The 17,605-nt window shown below is 41.3% G+C and overlaps 1 protein-coding gene across 2 annotated transcripts in view; it reads left to right on the forward strand.

The window, feature by feature from the left end:
- LOC125456880 (BCLAF1 and THRAP3 family member 3-like) overlaps window positions 1-17,605 on the forward strand; it is a 49,353-nt gene extending 31,748 nt beyond the window's left edge. For both annotated transcript variants that reach the window (XM_048540379.2, XM_048540380.2), the window contains 4 exons: window positions 3,356-3,452; window positions 3,916-4,023; window positions 10,700-10,858; window positions 15,182-17,605. In XM_048540379.2, coding sequence (XP_048396336.1) covers window positions 3,356-3,452; window positions 3,916-4,023; window positions 10,700-10,858; window positions 15,182-15,211 — 394 coding nt within the window. In that variant the 3' untranslated portion in view covers window positions 15,212-17,605. The remainder of the gene's footprint in view (window positions 1-3,355; window positions 3,453-3,915; window positions 4,024-10,699; window positions 10,859-15,181) is intronic.

Consider the following 17,605-nt stretch of genomic DNA (forward strand, 5'->3'; position numbering starts at 1 on the left):
CAAGAAAAACTCCAAGCCTTTTTACATGTATGTGAAGAATAAGAGAATGACCACAGAAAGGGTAGGGCCAATCAAGGATTGTAAAGGGAATTTGTGCTTGGAGCCTGAAGAGATAGGAGAGGTCCCTAATGAATACTTTTCTTCGGTATTCACAACTGTGAGGGACCTAGTTGTAGAGGAGGACAATGTGAAACAGGCTGGTCGGCTAGAGGAGGTCGATCTTACTAAGGAAGAGGTGCTAGGAATTTTGAGGAAGTTGAAGATAGTTAAGTCCCATGGGCCTGATGGAATTTATCCAAGGATTCTATGGGAAGCGAGGGAAGAGATCACAGGGCTTTGGCGATGATCTTTTTGTCCTCACTGTCCACGGGTATAGTGCCAGAAGATTGGGGAGAGGCAAACGTCATTCCCTTGTTCGAAAAAGGGAATAGGGATAACTCCGGAAATTACAGGCCAGTTAGTCTTACTTCAGTGGTGGGGAAATTATTGGAAAGGGCTCTGAGAGACAGGATTTATGATGGCTTGGAAAGGCACAGTTTGATTCATGATAGCCAGCTTGGATTTGTGAGGATTATGCCTCACAAACCTTATTGAATTCTTTGAAGAGGTGACCAAACACGTGGATGAAGGTAGAGCAGTGGATGTGGTATACATGGATTTAAGTAAGGCATTTGACAAGGTTCCCCATGGTCGGCTCATGCAGAAGGTAAGGAGGCATGGGATAGGGGGAAATGTGGCAGATTGGATTCCGAATTGGCTGACCCTTAGAAGACAAAGGTGGTAGTGGACGGAAATTATTCAACATGGTGCTCAGTTACAAATGGTTTACCACAAGGATCTGTCCTGGATCCTCTCCTTTTTGTGATTTTGTAAATGTTCTGGATGAAGGAGTGGAAGGGTAAGTTTGCAGACGATACGAAGGTGGGTCACGTAGTGGACAGTGCGGAGGGAGGGCTGTTCTAGGTTACAAAGGGACATTGATAGGATGCATTGCTGGGCTGAGAAGTGGCAGATGGAGTTTAACCCTGAAAAGTGTGAGGTGATTCATTTTGGAAGGACAAACATGAAAGTAGAACACAGGGTTAATGGAAAGAGTCTTGACAGTGTGGAGGAGCAGAGGGATCTTGGGGTTCATGTTCACAGTTCCCTGAAAGCTGCCACCCAGGTGGATAGAGTTGTTAAGAAGGCATGTGTTGTGTTCGCTTTCATTAATAGAGGGATTGAGTTCAAGAGCCGTGAAGTTATGCTCCAGCTATACAAAAGCCTGGTTTGGCCACATTTGGGGTATTGTGTCCAGTTCTGGTTGTCTCATTACAGGAAAGATGTGAAGGCGTTGGAAAAGGAGCAGAGGCGATTTACCAGGATGTTGCCTGGAATGGAGGGATGGTCTTATGAGGAATGGTTGAGAGAGCTAGGGCTTTTCTCTTTAGAACGTCAAATGATGAGAGGTGACTTGATAGAGGTGTACAAAATGATCAGAGATATAGATAGTGGACAGCCAGAGACTTTTTCCTAGGGTGGATGTAGCTATTATGAGGGGGCATAGTTTTAAAGTGAGTGGAGGTAGAAACAGGGGAGACGTCAGAGGTAGGTTCTGTACTCAGAGAGTGGTAGGGGTATGGAGTGCTTTGCCAGGGAGGTTAGTGGACTCAACCTCATTAGGGGCATTTAAGCGGCTATTGGATAGGTATATGGATGATGGTATAAGATAGGGTTGGATGTTAGTTGGACCTTAGGATTAGAATAAAAGTTCGGCACAACATTGTGAGCCGAAGGGCCTGTACTGTGCTCTACTGATCTATGTAAAAGTAAGACTTGTGGGAAGTTGGGGCATAGGGAAAAGAACAACATTAAAGAACTCATACAATGCAGAGTGTCAGAGAGATTGTGAATCTGGCAAGAAGCAGCTGAGCAGAGCGGTGGGAAGACTTTCCAAGAAACAGCCCAGTGTCACTGTCGCTCACCCTAGGGGCTGAGCTCCTTAGTGACATCAGGATTCACAAGTGACACAGGATGAATGGGTGCTGCTGATTGGCTGAGTACAGGCAGTGAGGATTTGTCCTATTATTATTGCTCACTGTTTGTGAAGTCTTTATTTTTTGGTTTTTAGTTTGCAAGGGCTGTATTCTGTTTTGGTGAGATCAAGGGAAGAAGGGCCCTGAAGTCATTGATATTATTTGATTTTAAGAGCCCTTTAAAAGTTTCATCCAATTGGAAATTCATGTCAAAGAGCTCAAAGCCGTGGCGTGCTACTCCATGTGGAAGGCCAGGCACATTTTCAGTGCCCAGAGCCAGTATGCATACAGAAAGTGTCCAGCTGTTCAAGTATTTTAGACCTGGATTGACAGCTGTGGACGCCGTGACGAAGGTGAGAGTATAGTGGATAGCACAAGCTAAGATGGCACAGGCAGGAAGGGAATGGGTGACCACAACCAGAATAAGAGAATAGGCAGGCAGTGCAGGGAGGGCGACAGTTACCTGCAGCAGTGAAGGAACGGTGATGTATTTCCCAGTCAGGATGGTGAGTGGCTTAGTGCCCCCTTCTCATGGGCAACTAGGGACCGTTGCTGGTGATGGTGTTTCCATGTATCTACTGCCCTTGTCCTTCTAGATGGAAATGGCTGTGAGTTTGGAAGGTGCTAAGAATCTTTGGTGAATTTCTGCAGTGCATCTTGTAAATAGTACACTGCTGCTACTCAGTGTGGTGGTGGAGGGAGTGGATGCTTGTGCTTGTGGTGCCAATCTAGCGGCCTGCTTTGATTTGAATGGTGCCAAGCACCTTGAGTGTTGTTGGCGCTGCACCATACAGGCAAGTGGGGGGGTGTTCCATTGCAGTCCTGACTTGTGCCTTGTGGGCAGGCTTTGGGGAGTTAGGAAGTGAGTTACTTTCTACAGTTTTTCTTGCCTTTGACCTGCTCTTGAAGTGCTGTGTTGGTGTTGTAAGTGCAGTTCAGTTTGCGGGTAGAAGCATAAAGGAGAAAAAACCCTGAAGGGAGTTGTGTACAGGTCTTCTTGCAATGGTCAGGATGTGGGGCGGAAAATACATCAGATAGAAAAGATATGGAAGAAAGACACTATTACAATAACCATGAGGGATTTCAATATGCAGGTGACCTGGGAAAATCAAGTTGTGGTAGTAGATCCCAAGAAAAAGAATTTATGAAATGTATCTGAGTTTATTTTGGAGCTTGTGGTAAAGCACAGTAGGGAGCAAGTAATTCTATTTTCATATTCCATAAATAATTCAACCTGATATTGCGTCTTTTAAAGGAATAATTTAGTATTTTCCACCATATTACAAATTTCTTTCTCATGCACAACCTTTGGTTTCAGAATAAACTTTTCTGTTTTATAGGTCTGAGAGGCCTGAAAAGTCTCATTTGCTCACTCAAGTGAAAACTGCAAGAAATCCACGATTTAAAGAACCATCAGCCAGGTTAATGAAGTATCGGGTAAGAATAGTGAAAAGCAGTTATGATCAGTGGTCAATTCTTTACAACAGATTAACTTGTTAGGTCTGTGTTTTAGAGAAGAGGAAAATATGTGTACATCTGGACCCAAAGCCACCATCATGAAGTGTGTTAAACACCATCTCATCCAAAGAATGTATTTAAGCTTCTGACTATGCACATTTATTTCTACTAAGTTTGTTTACTTCTCCTAAAATCCAGTATTGTATCTAGCTGTATGACACTGAAATGCTGGACTTACTTGTCCCAGTGCAACTGGTTCATCTGCCATACAGTTGTGTACTGTCAATTTTAGACTTGTTGCATTGTTTGATCATATCATTTCTGTTATGGTAGAAATGATCAATATGAGTTTAAAAGCAGTCTTTACATGGAATTTGAAATATCATTCTGGTCGTCATGCAAGTAGTTTCTTTCTAAATATATTGTTTCCAAATATTTGTAGGAAAGCCTGCACAGGGAGGCAACTGTTAGAAAGGCTTCTGTAGCAACAAAAAGAAAAATAGGAGAGACCTCAGAAGAGAGACCCAGAAGTTATCAGAGACCTCTCAAGGTAATCCTGCCTCTGCATGTTTTAAACCTACAGTTTACGGTGTAAATCTAAGAAGCAACTTTAACATTTTATTTTACGTACCAATTTAGATTGGCAAAATAAACTATAGCAATGTATCAGTAAACCAGTTCTGATGAAGAGTCACACAGCATCATAGGAGCAGGAAGGCTGACGTTTTGGTCCTAGACCCTTCGTCAGGTGAAGGGTCTAGGCCCGAAACGTCAGCCTTCCTGCTCTTGTGATGCTGCTTGACCTGCTGTGTTCATCCAGCTCTCCACCTTGTTATCTCGGATTCTCCAGCTTCTGCAGTTCCTATTATCTCTGATGAAGAGTCACTTGACTCAAAACGTTAACTTTGCTTTCTTACCACAGATGCTGCCAGACTTGCTGACTTTAACTAGCAATTTCCGTTTTTGTAGCAGTAAACCCAATCTGGTGTTTGTACTGTTAATGGTTTTACGCGTAGTACACACAAGATAGCTGCAGTTCTTTCTTGGTACTTAGTTTGTTTTTAAATGAAAACTCAAGAATCAGATTCCACTGTTTGTTGCATAGATATTTGTATGAACGTATCAAGACTATTCAGAAGTATAGACGTTATTGATAATATATTAAAACCTAACTGACTAAAGGATAGAGGTCTAGTGAAATTCAAAATGTAACATTTGCTTACCTTTGTGGATTATACGTGTGGGATTATTCAAGTAAACTGCTTTCTGTGTAGATATTTTTATTGTAATGAATTTGGGGAGAAAACATTGCAAATAGACAGCACACACTCCTACTGCATCTGCTGTTTTTAACATGCCGCACTTAAAGAGTAAGATAAGGCAGAAAAAGAAAGCTTGTTTCAGACATCAAGAACTCAATGCTGAAGAATGCCAAGAGGATTATAGAATGTGCAGGGATGAATTTAAAAAGGAAGTGAGGAAAACAAAGAGATGGTACAAAAGAATGTTGGGAATTAAAATCATGTTGAATTCAAAGATGCCTTACAAAATAGGTTTGAAAGAAAAGCTAAGAGAAAAGGAGGGCCCCGAAAGACCTGAAGGATAATCTGTTTATAAAGATGGCATAGGGAGTGCTGTCTGGTTTATTGTTTACCGGCCACCTGGTTCTGACAATGGGCTTACATAGTGGAATGCAGTATGATGGAAAACGCAGGAGGCATATGCTTCAGAGGCAAAGAAAACACTGATTTTATTGAGTGACAAGCAAATTGAATATATTTACAGGAAAACAAGGAAGTGAATATCAAACCTGACTATTAATGACTGAGATAATAGGAACTGCAGATGCTGGAGAATCTGAGATTACAAGGTGTAGAGCTGGATGAACACAGCAGGCCAAGCAGGAAAGCTGACGTTTCGGTCTAGGCCTGAATCGTCAGCTTTCCTTCTACTAATGACTGAGACCTGTCTCTCAGTTAAGCCCTACAGCAAAGACTTGATGTGGTGGGTAAATAGATACTGTGAGTGGCTATTCCCTATGCTAACAGGGAAAAGAGAGAGCAAGTGAGAGAGAGAGAGACATTATCTGCCAACCTATGGTCCTATACCGCTTCCCTTCCTTAGGGATGCCCTGCACCGTTAGCCCCTGAACCCCACCTTCCCCCCATCTAAGACTAGCCAAGCTGGGTTAGAGGGCCTCAATGACCTTAGCCTTAGCCATGGAGTGAAAACGCGATTTCGACTGGCTCTTGTCCATAGTCTCTTGCTGTAGCTGTGACTCTGTGAAGGGCGCAAGCGATGCTAATGGTCAGTCACAAAGATGTCTGCTGATAAGGTTTGGTGCATTGGACCTGGTGGGTGAGTACCTTGGGTTTTCTTTCCTCCTTTGGTGGTCCTTGTGAGCGGGTTGTTGTCTCGGATGGTGGTGGATGTTGCTGGTGTTGCCCTGGTCGGTGTCTTGTGACTCTGATGCTCTCGGTCACCTCCAGACATCGTGATTGATTGGTGTTCGGTGGTTGCGAGGCTTGCTCTCGGTGTGGAGCGTTCTTGGAGTCCTTGACTTGGAGGCATCCACAGGAACTTTTCTCTTGATTAGTAAGTCTTACCGATCTCCTTTCCCTTCCTCGTGGCTTTGATTCATGGACTCCTTCGTATGCTGGGCCTGCTTCTTGTTTGGATCTTGGACTCCTCTTGCGAACCGCTCACACCTGGCGTGCATAGACCCCACCTCAGAACACACACCTAGTTGGAATCGGGGTGTGTTGCTGGTATTACAGTGTCCACTGCTAAGCTTGGGGTCTCCAGTTGTAACCAATTGCAGGCCTACTTATCTCCTGCCAAATATGGTTTTAACTGTGAAGCTATTGTTCCTCCTCCTCCTCAGGGCTGATTGTGCCTCCTGATGACCGGAGGAGGTGTGAATGGCTTTTTGATTATGATGAATAGTTTTTGATGGTTTGGAATGTTCAGTATTTCTCTTGAATGGGTATTTGTTAAGTTTGACCGGCAGTGTGAATGTTCTTCACAAAGGTGAAACATGTTTACGTCTAGCACAATGGTGTGGAATTTTCAGTATTTCAATGTCTCAGCGCTTGTTGGAAATTGAATGGCTTTGTACCTCTAGGCTCCAGAAGGTCTGAAGTTGTTTGTTTACTACAGTCTAGCTGTCATTGTTTTGAGCTGCAGTGTAATTGGGGGGTCTTCCTTTAGATTTGCTTGCTAGTCCCTTTCCCAGACTTCTGACCCTGGGCTTGCATATTACTGAGATAATGGGAACTGCAGATGCTGGAGAATTCCAAGATAATAAAATGTGAGGCTGGATGAACACAGGCCAAGCAGCATCTCAGGAGCACAAAAGGTCTGTCCCGACAGCCTTTTCATGGTTCAGTTGAGGCCCGTGGCTTCTGGAGTCCAAACATTGAGTGTTTTAGGTCCAGTGTAATTTCCACAAATTTACATCTTCAGAGGGTTTTAGTCAAGATATATCCATAAGCTGATGGGGATTTCTGCCGCACTTCACAGTGGTTTTGAATAAATGCTTTGAGTCTGTGCAGGCATTATAATTAAGGCGGAAGACTGTGAAATATTGGATGTAGTAAAACGTGGGGAGGGAGGAAGAATTTAGGAGGATTCACATTCTTGAAAATGGGTAAGTCATAAGGACCAGATTTACCCTACACTGTTCAAAGAAAATTAGGGTGCTCTGACCATTACTTTCAGTTTTAGCTGGATGCAGATCTGGTGCTGAAGGATTTGAGGACAGTCAATGTTGTGGTTTTGGTTTTAAAGTGCAGCCAGGGATAAACTGAATAATTTCAAGCCAGTCAATCTAACCTCAGCAGTGGGCAATTGATTGGAATCAATTCTGACAGATAGGATAAACTCAATTAGAAAAGCATGGAGCAATCAAGGACTATCAAAATGGATTTCCTCAGAGAATATAGTTGAGGCGGAATGACTAAATGAATCACTCAACACGCAGGTGCACTGCAGCATCAAATATGAGACAATATAGTGTGGAGTTGGAGGAAATCAGCATCTTTCCGGAGGGACGAGGGCAAATTCTTCAAAGTGGGCATCCTTTCTGAAGAAGGGTCCCAACCGGAAAAGTGAACTTGCCCTCTTCTAATGTTGCCTGCCCTGCTGTGTTCCTCCAGCTCCACATTGTTGTCTCTGACTCCAGCACCTGCAGTCCTTGTTATCTTCAAGCATCAAATGTAATGTTGTTTCAGAACTTGGTAATCAGAAATCTCTCAATCTCTCTCTTAAGTATATTTAAAGACTGAGCTTTCACAGCCTTCTGTGTTAAGAGAATTCTAAAAGTTCACAACCCTCTGAGTAAAAACATTTCTTCCCATCTCAGAGCCAAGTGACTTTCCCTTATTTTGAAATTGTGCTCTTTGATTCTAGATTCCCCAAAGGAAACACTTTTACCTGCATTCACCATGTATATCCCTTTAGGGATTTCATAAATTTCAATTATATCAACTCATTCTTCAAAACTTGTAGAGAATACAAGCCCTGTAAGCCCCGTGGTGAGGCGATGGCCTAATGGTATTATTGCTGGACTGTTAATCCAGATAACATTCTGGGGACTAATTTTTAGATCTCTTGAATTAAGAATCTAACAATAACCTTGAATCCATTGTATATTGTTGGAAAAACCTATCTAGTTCACTAATGTCCTTTAGGGAAGGAAACTGCCATCCTTGTCTGGTCTACATGTGACTCCAGACCCACAGCAATGTGATTGACTCTGAACTGCCCTCTGGGCAACTAGAGATGGGTAATAAATGCTGCCTAGTTAGTGATGTTCTCACCCTGTGAATGAATAAAGGAATCTCCCTTCAAAGGACAGTCCCACTACCCAGTGACCCATTTTGGTGAATCTTTCTGCACTCCCACTAAGGTAATAATATAGAGCAAAGTTTATTAACCAGCATCTAAAGGACTGGGAGTGGACAGGTTGATCAAATAATCCAGATGATCAAGAAGTCCAGGTAATCTATGTAAAAATAAATACTAAGTAATAGAAACATAATGCAGATGTATACACATTACTGTTATATTTTATTTATACTGAAATAATAATGCAATTTAGACTTAAATAAAACGTAATGGCAGACAGCCTTCTCACTTAACTGACCACTCAAGCATCTCAGAGATCTCGATAAGACTGTAAACCTGAGGAATTTCAGGTATATAATTTTTGCCGGTTTATCGAGAGTGCCAGTTCATAAGGTGCCAGTTAAAACAAAGTTTGCTATATTTCCCGACATGAGGCCAAAACTGCACACAGTACTCTAGTTACAGTCTACCAAGCTCCTATATAATTGTTGTAAGACTTCAGTACTCCTTTAATCATATCTTCTTGCAGTAAAAGCTGACATTCCATTAACTATCATAGTAGCTTGTTGTACCTTGCAAGTCAGCCTTAGGTGACTTTTCAACAAGGTCACCTAGGACCTTTTGTACATCTTCATTTGGTATGTTTTTTGTATTTACTCATGCTAATTTCTAACCAGTAAGAAGTACTTTGCACATCTATTTCTCCTCCCAAATCGGATACTTCCACATTTTTCGACATTATATTCCATCTGCCATGTTCTTGCCCGTTCACTCAGTGTCCACATCTTCCTGAAGACCGTTTTACATCTTTATCACAATGCATATTTCCAGTTTTATCTGCAAATTTGGAAATATTACATTTCATTCCCACCTGATGTATATTGTGAATACCTGGGGCCTACATACTGAAATTTGCAGTTCTCCACTCTTCACAGCCTGCCAAAATGAGAGTGACTCATTTCATAGAATCCGTACAGTGTGGAAGCAGGCCATTTGGCCCATGAGTCCACTAACCTTTTGAAGAACATCCCATCCAGACCAAGCACCCTACTCAGTCCCTGTTAGGCACATTTACCATGGCTAATCCACCTACCGTGCACATCCCTACACACTTTGGATAATTTAGCATGGCAGGTTCGTTCTCCTTGACGGAACTTAGTTTCTGGGGCTTTCTCTTACTGATGTCTAAACAATTTCGGAGCAAATACAAAATTTTCCATACGCTCAGCTTCCAGCAGTTTCTGTTTCTGGCTGCTTTCCTCTTAAGCCACTCAGAACTTCTTCCCAGCCCTGATTGCTTGGGGATTGCTAAGACTAACAGCAGCTTTTTGTTCTGACTGAACATGCACATACTGTCTGACCCTTTGTATGGTTCTATCTGTCTGTGATACTACACTCCTGCTGCTAGGCAACAGAAGATTTGGTAGCTCTGGCATTGTTTATCCCTGATGCACAGAATCGTAATGTCAAACTCTAATCCAATGCAATGAGCCCTCAATAAAGCTGCGTGTATCAACAAAGTTAGGCACCAGTCATAGAACGAATCTGAAATGAAACTGAAGCCATGCCCCTCCCCCACTCCAAAAAATTGTACAATACAAATCAAACTGAAAGCTACACATACCTTTCCAAATAATAATGTATCATGAACCTTCATTACTCAGAACCATGTTTTAAAAATTAAAAATACCAGCTGAGGTTTATATTTGGTGATGATACCTGCTCATGTCTGAGTATTTTTACCTTGTTTTGTAAGTAATCCTTTCAAGCAGTTTGTGGGGAAATAAAAATCTGTTCTTGGTATTGAGGTTAATGATCTGTATTCTAAAGATTTAATCATTAGGGAAGTTTGAACTACAGGCCCAGCACTGACCCCTCTTAAACAACTTTGTAACTTGCAGTAACTTCATTCTTTCCTTGCACCTTAAACTCCAGAGGTTGATTTGTGATCAGTTTTATTATCCAATATTGATTGGAACCTTGGAATTATCAAAAGACTTCTTTGGAACAGTTTATAGAGCAAGGGTTTTTAAACTTACCTTGAATATTTTCTCTGGTCATTCTTGTTCCTTTGGTTAAATGAATCGAGTTAATTGTTGACATGAAACTTTGGGAAAGATTGGGCTTGATTTCTGGTTTCGTTCACATTTTTCTTCTCTTTAATTTGCTGAGACTAGGTTAATTAGTATTACTTGCTGTGCGCATGACTACCAATTTGGAATTGAGACCTTTACCTAACAACGATTTAGAACTGAAATTGTCTGCTTGTTTCTCAAATCCCTTATCTGTCACAAGTGCCCACAGTAACTATTTGCTTTTCCAGTACTGCTATCAATATGTTGTTATAATTAAATCAACGGAGATTCCTGTTTTTGCAGCATTTTACTAAAGAATGTCCATCTTCTGGACAAAAGAGAGGCTTGACATTTGAAACCAAGTACCGACGCATATACGGAGTTGGCTTTGGACGTACTAATCAACGGATATTCACCAAGCATTTCAGGGAAGGGATTACCAGGAAAAGGAGAGATGAAAGGGTAAGGATTCGTACATTTGGAACCAGGGCCGTAGAATCGTGTAGCATAGTAACAGGCCCTTCGGTCCACCATGTCTGTGCTGACCAACGAACTTCAAACTACTAATCGAACGTACCTGCAAATGGTTAATAGCCTACTAGCCCTGGCATTTGAAGTGCTCATCCAGATGTTTCTTAAAGGTTGCAAAAGTGCCTGTCTCCATCACTCTTAGGCAGAATGTTCCATATTTCTATCGCCCTCAGGGTGAAAAGATTTTTTCCTTGAATCTCCTGCAAACCCACTTGCTCCTCAACTTAAACTTATGCCTTCTGGTCTTAAACACGTCTGCCATTGGGAAGGATTCTCACAATCTACCCTGTTTATACCTCATAATTTTGAATGCTTCAATCAGAACCTCCCTCAACCTCTGCTTGCCCAGGGAGAAAACAAACAGCCTATCCAGTGTCATCCCAGGCAACATCCCAGTGAATCTCTTATGTACCCTCTCCACTGCAGTCGCAGTTTCCAGTAGTATGGCAACCAGAACTGCATGCAGAATTCCATTTGTGGCCGAGCCAATGTTTTATAAATTTGTAGTAAGCTTCCTTTCACCTGTATGCTTCGCTCTTGTTAATGAAGGCAAGCATCCCATATGCCCTCTTCAACACTCTACTATCTGTGCTGACGTCCCCAAGAGTCCATGGACTTGCACACTAAGGCTCCTTTGTTTCTCAGTACTCTCTGGGAGTCTACCATTAATTGTGTATGTTTCCCCTGCTTAGACCTCCCAAAATGTATTGCCTCACACTTATCAGTATTAAATTCCATCTGCTGTTGCTCTACCCAATTTACTAGCTGATCAGTATCAGGTTGTAGCCTGAGACCATCCTCCTCAGTATAAACAACACCAATATTCGAATCAGTGTGAAATTGCTTAATTGTATTATCTACGTTTGTGTCCAAGTCATTAACGTACGTAACAAGCAGCAAGGGTCTCAGCACTTGATTGCTATGTTACACCGCTGATCACAGGATTCCAATCACAAAACAACATTCCACCATCACCATTTTGTTTTCTATTTGTAAGTTAACCTTAGATCCAGTTTGTCAGCTTACCTTGGATCCCATGGGCTTTTACCTTTTTGAACCAGCCTTCCATGTGGAACATGGCAGAAGGCCTTACTGAAATCCAGTTAAACCACATCAACTACACTACGATTATCAATATATTTAATCGATTAGGCAGACAGGATCACCCTCTAACAAATCCATGCTGACTATCCCTAGTTAATCCTGACGTTACCAAGCGTTGATTAATCCTGTTCCCTCAATTTTGAAACCTATATACCCTGGAATTTGAGCTGCCAATCCAGCCCTTCCTTCAACCATGTCTAAGTGATTGTAAGAATATCATATTCCCACATGCTGATCAGTGTTCTAAATTCATCCGCCCTACCAGTCAAACTCCTTGAGTTAAAATTGATGCAGTATTGCTTCTGGACTTCCCATTTGTCTGTATTTTCTTCACTTGCTGGTGTGTCCTATTATTCCCTTTACATCTGATTGGTCCTTTTTATTGACTTTGTATGTTCCCTGTGCACCATCCCCCGAGCAAATAAGCTTGTACCAAACAACACAAAATAATGTTTATCTCAAGAGGGTTGGAATATAAAAGCAGCGATGTGCTTCTGAGACTTTATAAAGCTCTAGTTAGGTCCGTTTAGAATACTGTGTCCAATTTTGGGCCCCACACCTCAGGAAGGACATAGTAGCGTGTCCAGCGGAGATTCACACGGATGATCCCTGGAATGGTAGGTTTAACGTATGATGAACGGCTAAGGATCCTGGGATTGTACTCATTAGAGTTTAGAAGGTTGAGGGGAGATCTAATAGAAACTTACAAGATAGTGTATGGTTTAGAAGGGGTGGACGCTAGGAAGTTGTTTCCATTAGGCGGGGAGACTAGGACCCGTGGGCACAGCCTTAAAATTAGAGGGGGTAAGTTTAAAACTGAAATGAGATGACATTTCTTCAGCCAGAGAGTGGTGAGCTTGTGGAATTCATTGCCACAGAGTGCAGTGGAGGCCGGGACGTTGGTTGCCTTCAAGGCAAAGATTGACAAATTCTTGATCTCAAAAGGATTCAAGGGCTGCGGGGAGAGTGCAGGGAAGTGGAGTTGAAATGCCCATCAGCCATGATTTAAATGGCAGAGTGGACTTGATGGGCCGAATGGCCTTACTTCCACTCCTATGTCTTATGGTCTAACCCTTTAGCAAGGATAGTGGTTCCATTCTGATTCAAGTGCAATCTCTCCAGCTTGTTACGGTCCCACCTACCCCAAAACCTGTCCCAGTGATCCAAACATCTAAATGCCTCCCTCCGACACCTGTAGTCACACGTGCGTCTGACCTATCTTCCTGTTTGTGGTAGTCTGAGACTTAGCCAAACCATTCAGGAGAAATGTTAGGAAGCATTTCTACACTCACGTGGTGGTAATGTTTCTAACTCTCTTCCACAACCGGCAGTGGTTACTTGATTGATTGATTGTTGATTTTAAATTTTTACTAAGGATTAAAGGATGTGGGCCAAAGGCAGGTATATGGAGTTAGGTCGCAGATCAGTCATGATCTCATTGAATGGTGAAACAGCTCAAGGGGCTGAATGGCCTACTCCTGTTTCTATGACTCTTGTGTTCTTTGACAATCTGTTGGGATTACGTCACATTTCACTTGCAAATTATGACATATGGACCACCTGCCAACTATTTTGAACTAAAATTTGTAAATGCTAATGTGTCCCCTTTGGTCCTTCAACCTTACCTCCTGATAGGAAGCAAAAGAAAGAGTATCTGGTTGACTCACTGTTTCAGGCGCTTCCTGACTCAACCTCTCTTCTGTACAAGTTTTGGGATGCTCTTAGTTTGTTGGTATCCCTGGCTGTTTTTTTTCTCTCTTGTAAACGTTGCTTGTGATCCTGCGTGACATCTCACTGATTTTTCCTTGCGGAAGGTAAAGATTCCCTGCTGAAATACAGCTCAGTCCTTCTAAATGTTGGCTGTAGATGAAGATAACAACTTGAATGAGAACAGGACAGTAATACTGGCTACAAGCCTGTTACTAATGGCTTGGTGTTTGTGATTTCTGGTGATCTGTTCAGAATGCTGTGCGACTAAACATCAATTACAAGTTTCCTCCTTTAAAAGTATTTGTGCCAATCAAACACTAATATTGAGTCCAACATTGTAGAAATAGTTTGTGCTAATCTGCTCATACAAATTATGATTAGGACTAGATCATTTCAGCTTGCTGTGCCATTCACTCGGATCGCTGCAGGTCTGTTTGTGTTTTGATTCCACATTCCCATTGATTCCCAATGACTTTTGATATTTCTAAGGCAAAAAAATAAATCTACCTGTGCCTTTAAAAATATTCAGTGACCCCTACATCCACCTCCTTAAGTGGCAGGGAGTTCCAAAACGTAACCATCTGAGAGAAAACCGTTTTCCTCATTCTGCAAGCTTTTTGTCTTAGAACAATGACTTGTGGTTCTGGACTCAGCAATAAAAGTGAACATTGTTTCAACATTCATGGACTTGCCTTAAACACGATCTTTCAAATGTGGAAATTATTTGTTTTAATTAATCTTTGCAATAGGTTCAGTTTAATTTATAACTTCCAATTTGATTTTTTTTTAAACTAAATGGCCTCCAAGATTGCAGAACTCCAGTTGACCCTTTGATTTTATTTTGTGTACTGTTACTACCTGGTTTTGGAAAAAATATTGTTTTACTGAGTGACAAAGTTAGTTTACATTCAGTTTTTATTTAATTTAATATTCCTTCAGTTGTATCAGCAATGTGCCTTCCCCAATAGAAGATATTGGGAGGAGCAGTGGAATTCTGCTTAGTTGACAAATTCTAGTCATGTCTTGGGTTTGAATTCCATTGCATTGTACAGGATTAAACCCATCCCTATTCTCTCCTCCTGAAATAGATCCCTTAGAAATTGTGGCACTCTAGCTTTGCAGCACAGTGGCTCAGTGGTTAGCACTGCTGCCTCACAGCACAGGGGCCTGAGTTTGATTCCAGCCTTAGGCTGGAGTTTGCACATTCTCCCCACATCTGCACGCGTTTTCTCCCACAGTCCAAAGATGTGCAGGCTAGCTGAATTGGCCATGCTAAATTGCCCGCTGTGCCCAGGGATATTCAGGTTGGGTGGGTTAGACATGGGAAACGCAGGGGTAGGGGAATGGGTCTGGGTGGGATGCTCTTCGGAGGGGCAGTGTGGACTTGTTGGGTTGAATGGTTTGTTCCACACTGTAGGAATTCTCTGTTCTTTCCAATAGGAATTGCCCAGCAGTACCACAGACAAGTAACTGACATAGCCATTAGAATATGGAAGAACTCTGAACCATGGATGTATTTGCAATGTTAAATCTCCAGAGGACTGCACGTACTTCAGTTGGAATCTGGCCATATGACTTGCAGACTGCTGTGAATGCTGTTGTTTGTTGAATTTGTTCTACTATAGTTAAGTCACAGACCAAACCATTTTTTCCAAGTACCCTTGATTATCTGGGTGTTGATTAAAAATTTTTCTGCTATTTTCTAATTAGTCTCAATAATAGCCTCCTCGTTACCCTTCTACACTAATCTTCAGACAAGGTCTTCCAAGAATAATTCTTTAAGATGAACTGCAAGGCAGGAAACCTGCAAATGTGAGATAAAACACTGATCGAAGTTTTCTCAAAACAATGGTGCACACAGGTTTAAAATGTTGCTGTGAGAAACCAGGAATATTAGTGGTGTGTGATTGAAGGTGGACAAAATGTTTAAACATTAAACTTGTCGATTTTTCTCTGATTTTTGCCCTTTGCTGCAGGATTGCAAGCAGACGAAGCTGTTTGCTCTACTTGTGAATAGATGTACAAGTATTTCCAGCTATTTATATTGTAGGCTTGTTGGCTGAATTCATTTGCCTTAATTTATCTCATTCTACTGTTCTGCTTTTGATTTGAACATGCAATTGTGTGGCCAAATAAATGGTACATTAATATTCTGGTATAAGATGTAGTTGTTTGGCACTTTGTGTTTTTATTGATTCTATTCTGGTGAGAATTGTACCATTCTGTGTAGAGTTGGTTGAGGAGATTATTTGAATCAATGTGAGGGGTCATTGGTGTGAGGAAGAGAGAGAGATTTCAGTAAAATCAAAGCTCGCAATAAAGAGAAAACAAATTGAAAAGAGACCAATGCAAACAGTGTACACGTGCAAGGTATTCAAAACCTGACCAGAGGCAAATAAAAAGTCGAGACAAAAATAGCAGAATTATTCACTCGTTTTCTCAAATCTGTCCCTTCAACATCTTATTGAATGGCAAGTCCCCTCTACTTGAAGTCTAAGATGAGTTGTTGCACTTCCAGATTAGGTGTGCATTTGGGAAATTTCCATTCCTACACCTGCTGAACCTTCTTTATTTAGATAGCTCTGCTAAATCTCATCCTGATGTTGGAGGGCTGCATACCAGTATAAAAATACACACAGTGTTAGAGGAACTCAGCAGGTGCCAGTATCTGTAGAGAAAGGAACAGTTACCATTTCAGGTCATAGGTGACTGTTTCAAAACCCCTGTAGTATGCTAGCAGTGCTGCAGATGTTATAGTCATTGATTTTATTTCCAAAAAGCAAACCTTGGGAACAGGGGGAGAAGAAGTATTTATTGTTAAAGTTAATTACATAGGGCTTTACCTTCCCAGCTAAAACATCAGTATTGGTTAATGATCAAATAAAAATATATGCTTGTTAATAGAAGTGTTTGGAATTTAGGCAACATTTAGTTGTTTATACAGGTTGAAATGTTTGAACTTAGTATTTATCATCCAAGTGTGAGATACATTTATGCGTCCCTTTCCTTTGTTGAACACTAATTCGAGCAACATTTATAAATTCTTCTTAGTTTGAACATTGATTATCTTTGAATACCAAGTGTTGTCCATTGGCTGTTGCCACCATTTGTATGTTTACAGGAACAACACGTGTTCTGTTTTGAGTGATTAATTGTGATACTTCACCCATTCTCTTTCTCCTGAACCGTGGGAGAGATAACATGATACTAACATCAGGTTGGTCAATTAGTCTGTCACTAAGTCTTTTCAAAAGCCTTCATGTTTGTGAGATTCCATGCAAATATTTCCATCTTGTATGGGAGAAATTGCCTTTAAAAATCTGATCTGAGTTTGTCCAAGAACTAACTTATATGCGTAGCAAGTTGAAACAGTTCTAACCGTAACATTTTATCCATGATTTCTTTATATCTCTAGTGACTTGTGCACATGCATTGGGACTGTTCAAAAATGACTTTTCTGATGCCAGCATGTCACCTTCCAATCTGCTGCTGATAACACAACTCCACAAAATTGAAGTCCTTCCTTAAATACTTCCTTTGCAGATTATTCTAGGAGCATCACTGTTGCTTTTCTGTGCAGTGATGTGATTACATGGCAACAGTTTGTTTATATCTTTTTAACAGTTGACCATGCATAGTCAGGTTTTATTTGAACTTGTTTGAGTGGCCACTGAAGCTCCATAGCTGTGAGGAGCTGCTGAGGTTTGTATGAAGAATTTCATGGAATTGTGTTCTTTCATCACTATGACCATACATTTGCTATTAATGGATTTTAGTTCTGTTGTCTTTCAGTGAAACATACTTTGAGCTGCTGTTCTTTAATCTACTTGTTTGTTGCATTAAACTTACACCTGTTTCTACAAA

The sequence above is a fragment of the Stegostoma tigrinum genome, chromosome 12, assembly GCF_030684315.1.
Source record: "Stegostoma tigrinum isolate sSteTig4 chromosome 12, sSteTig4.hap1, whole genome shotgun sequence".
In the NCBI taxonomy this organism is placed as follows: Eukaryota; Metazoa; Chordata; class Chondrichthyes; order Orectolobiformes; family Stegostomatidae; genus Stegostoma; species Stegostoma tigrinum.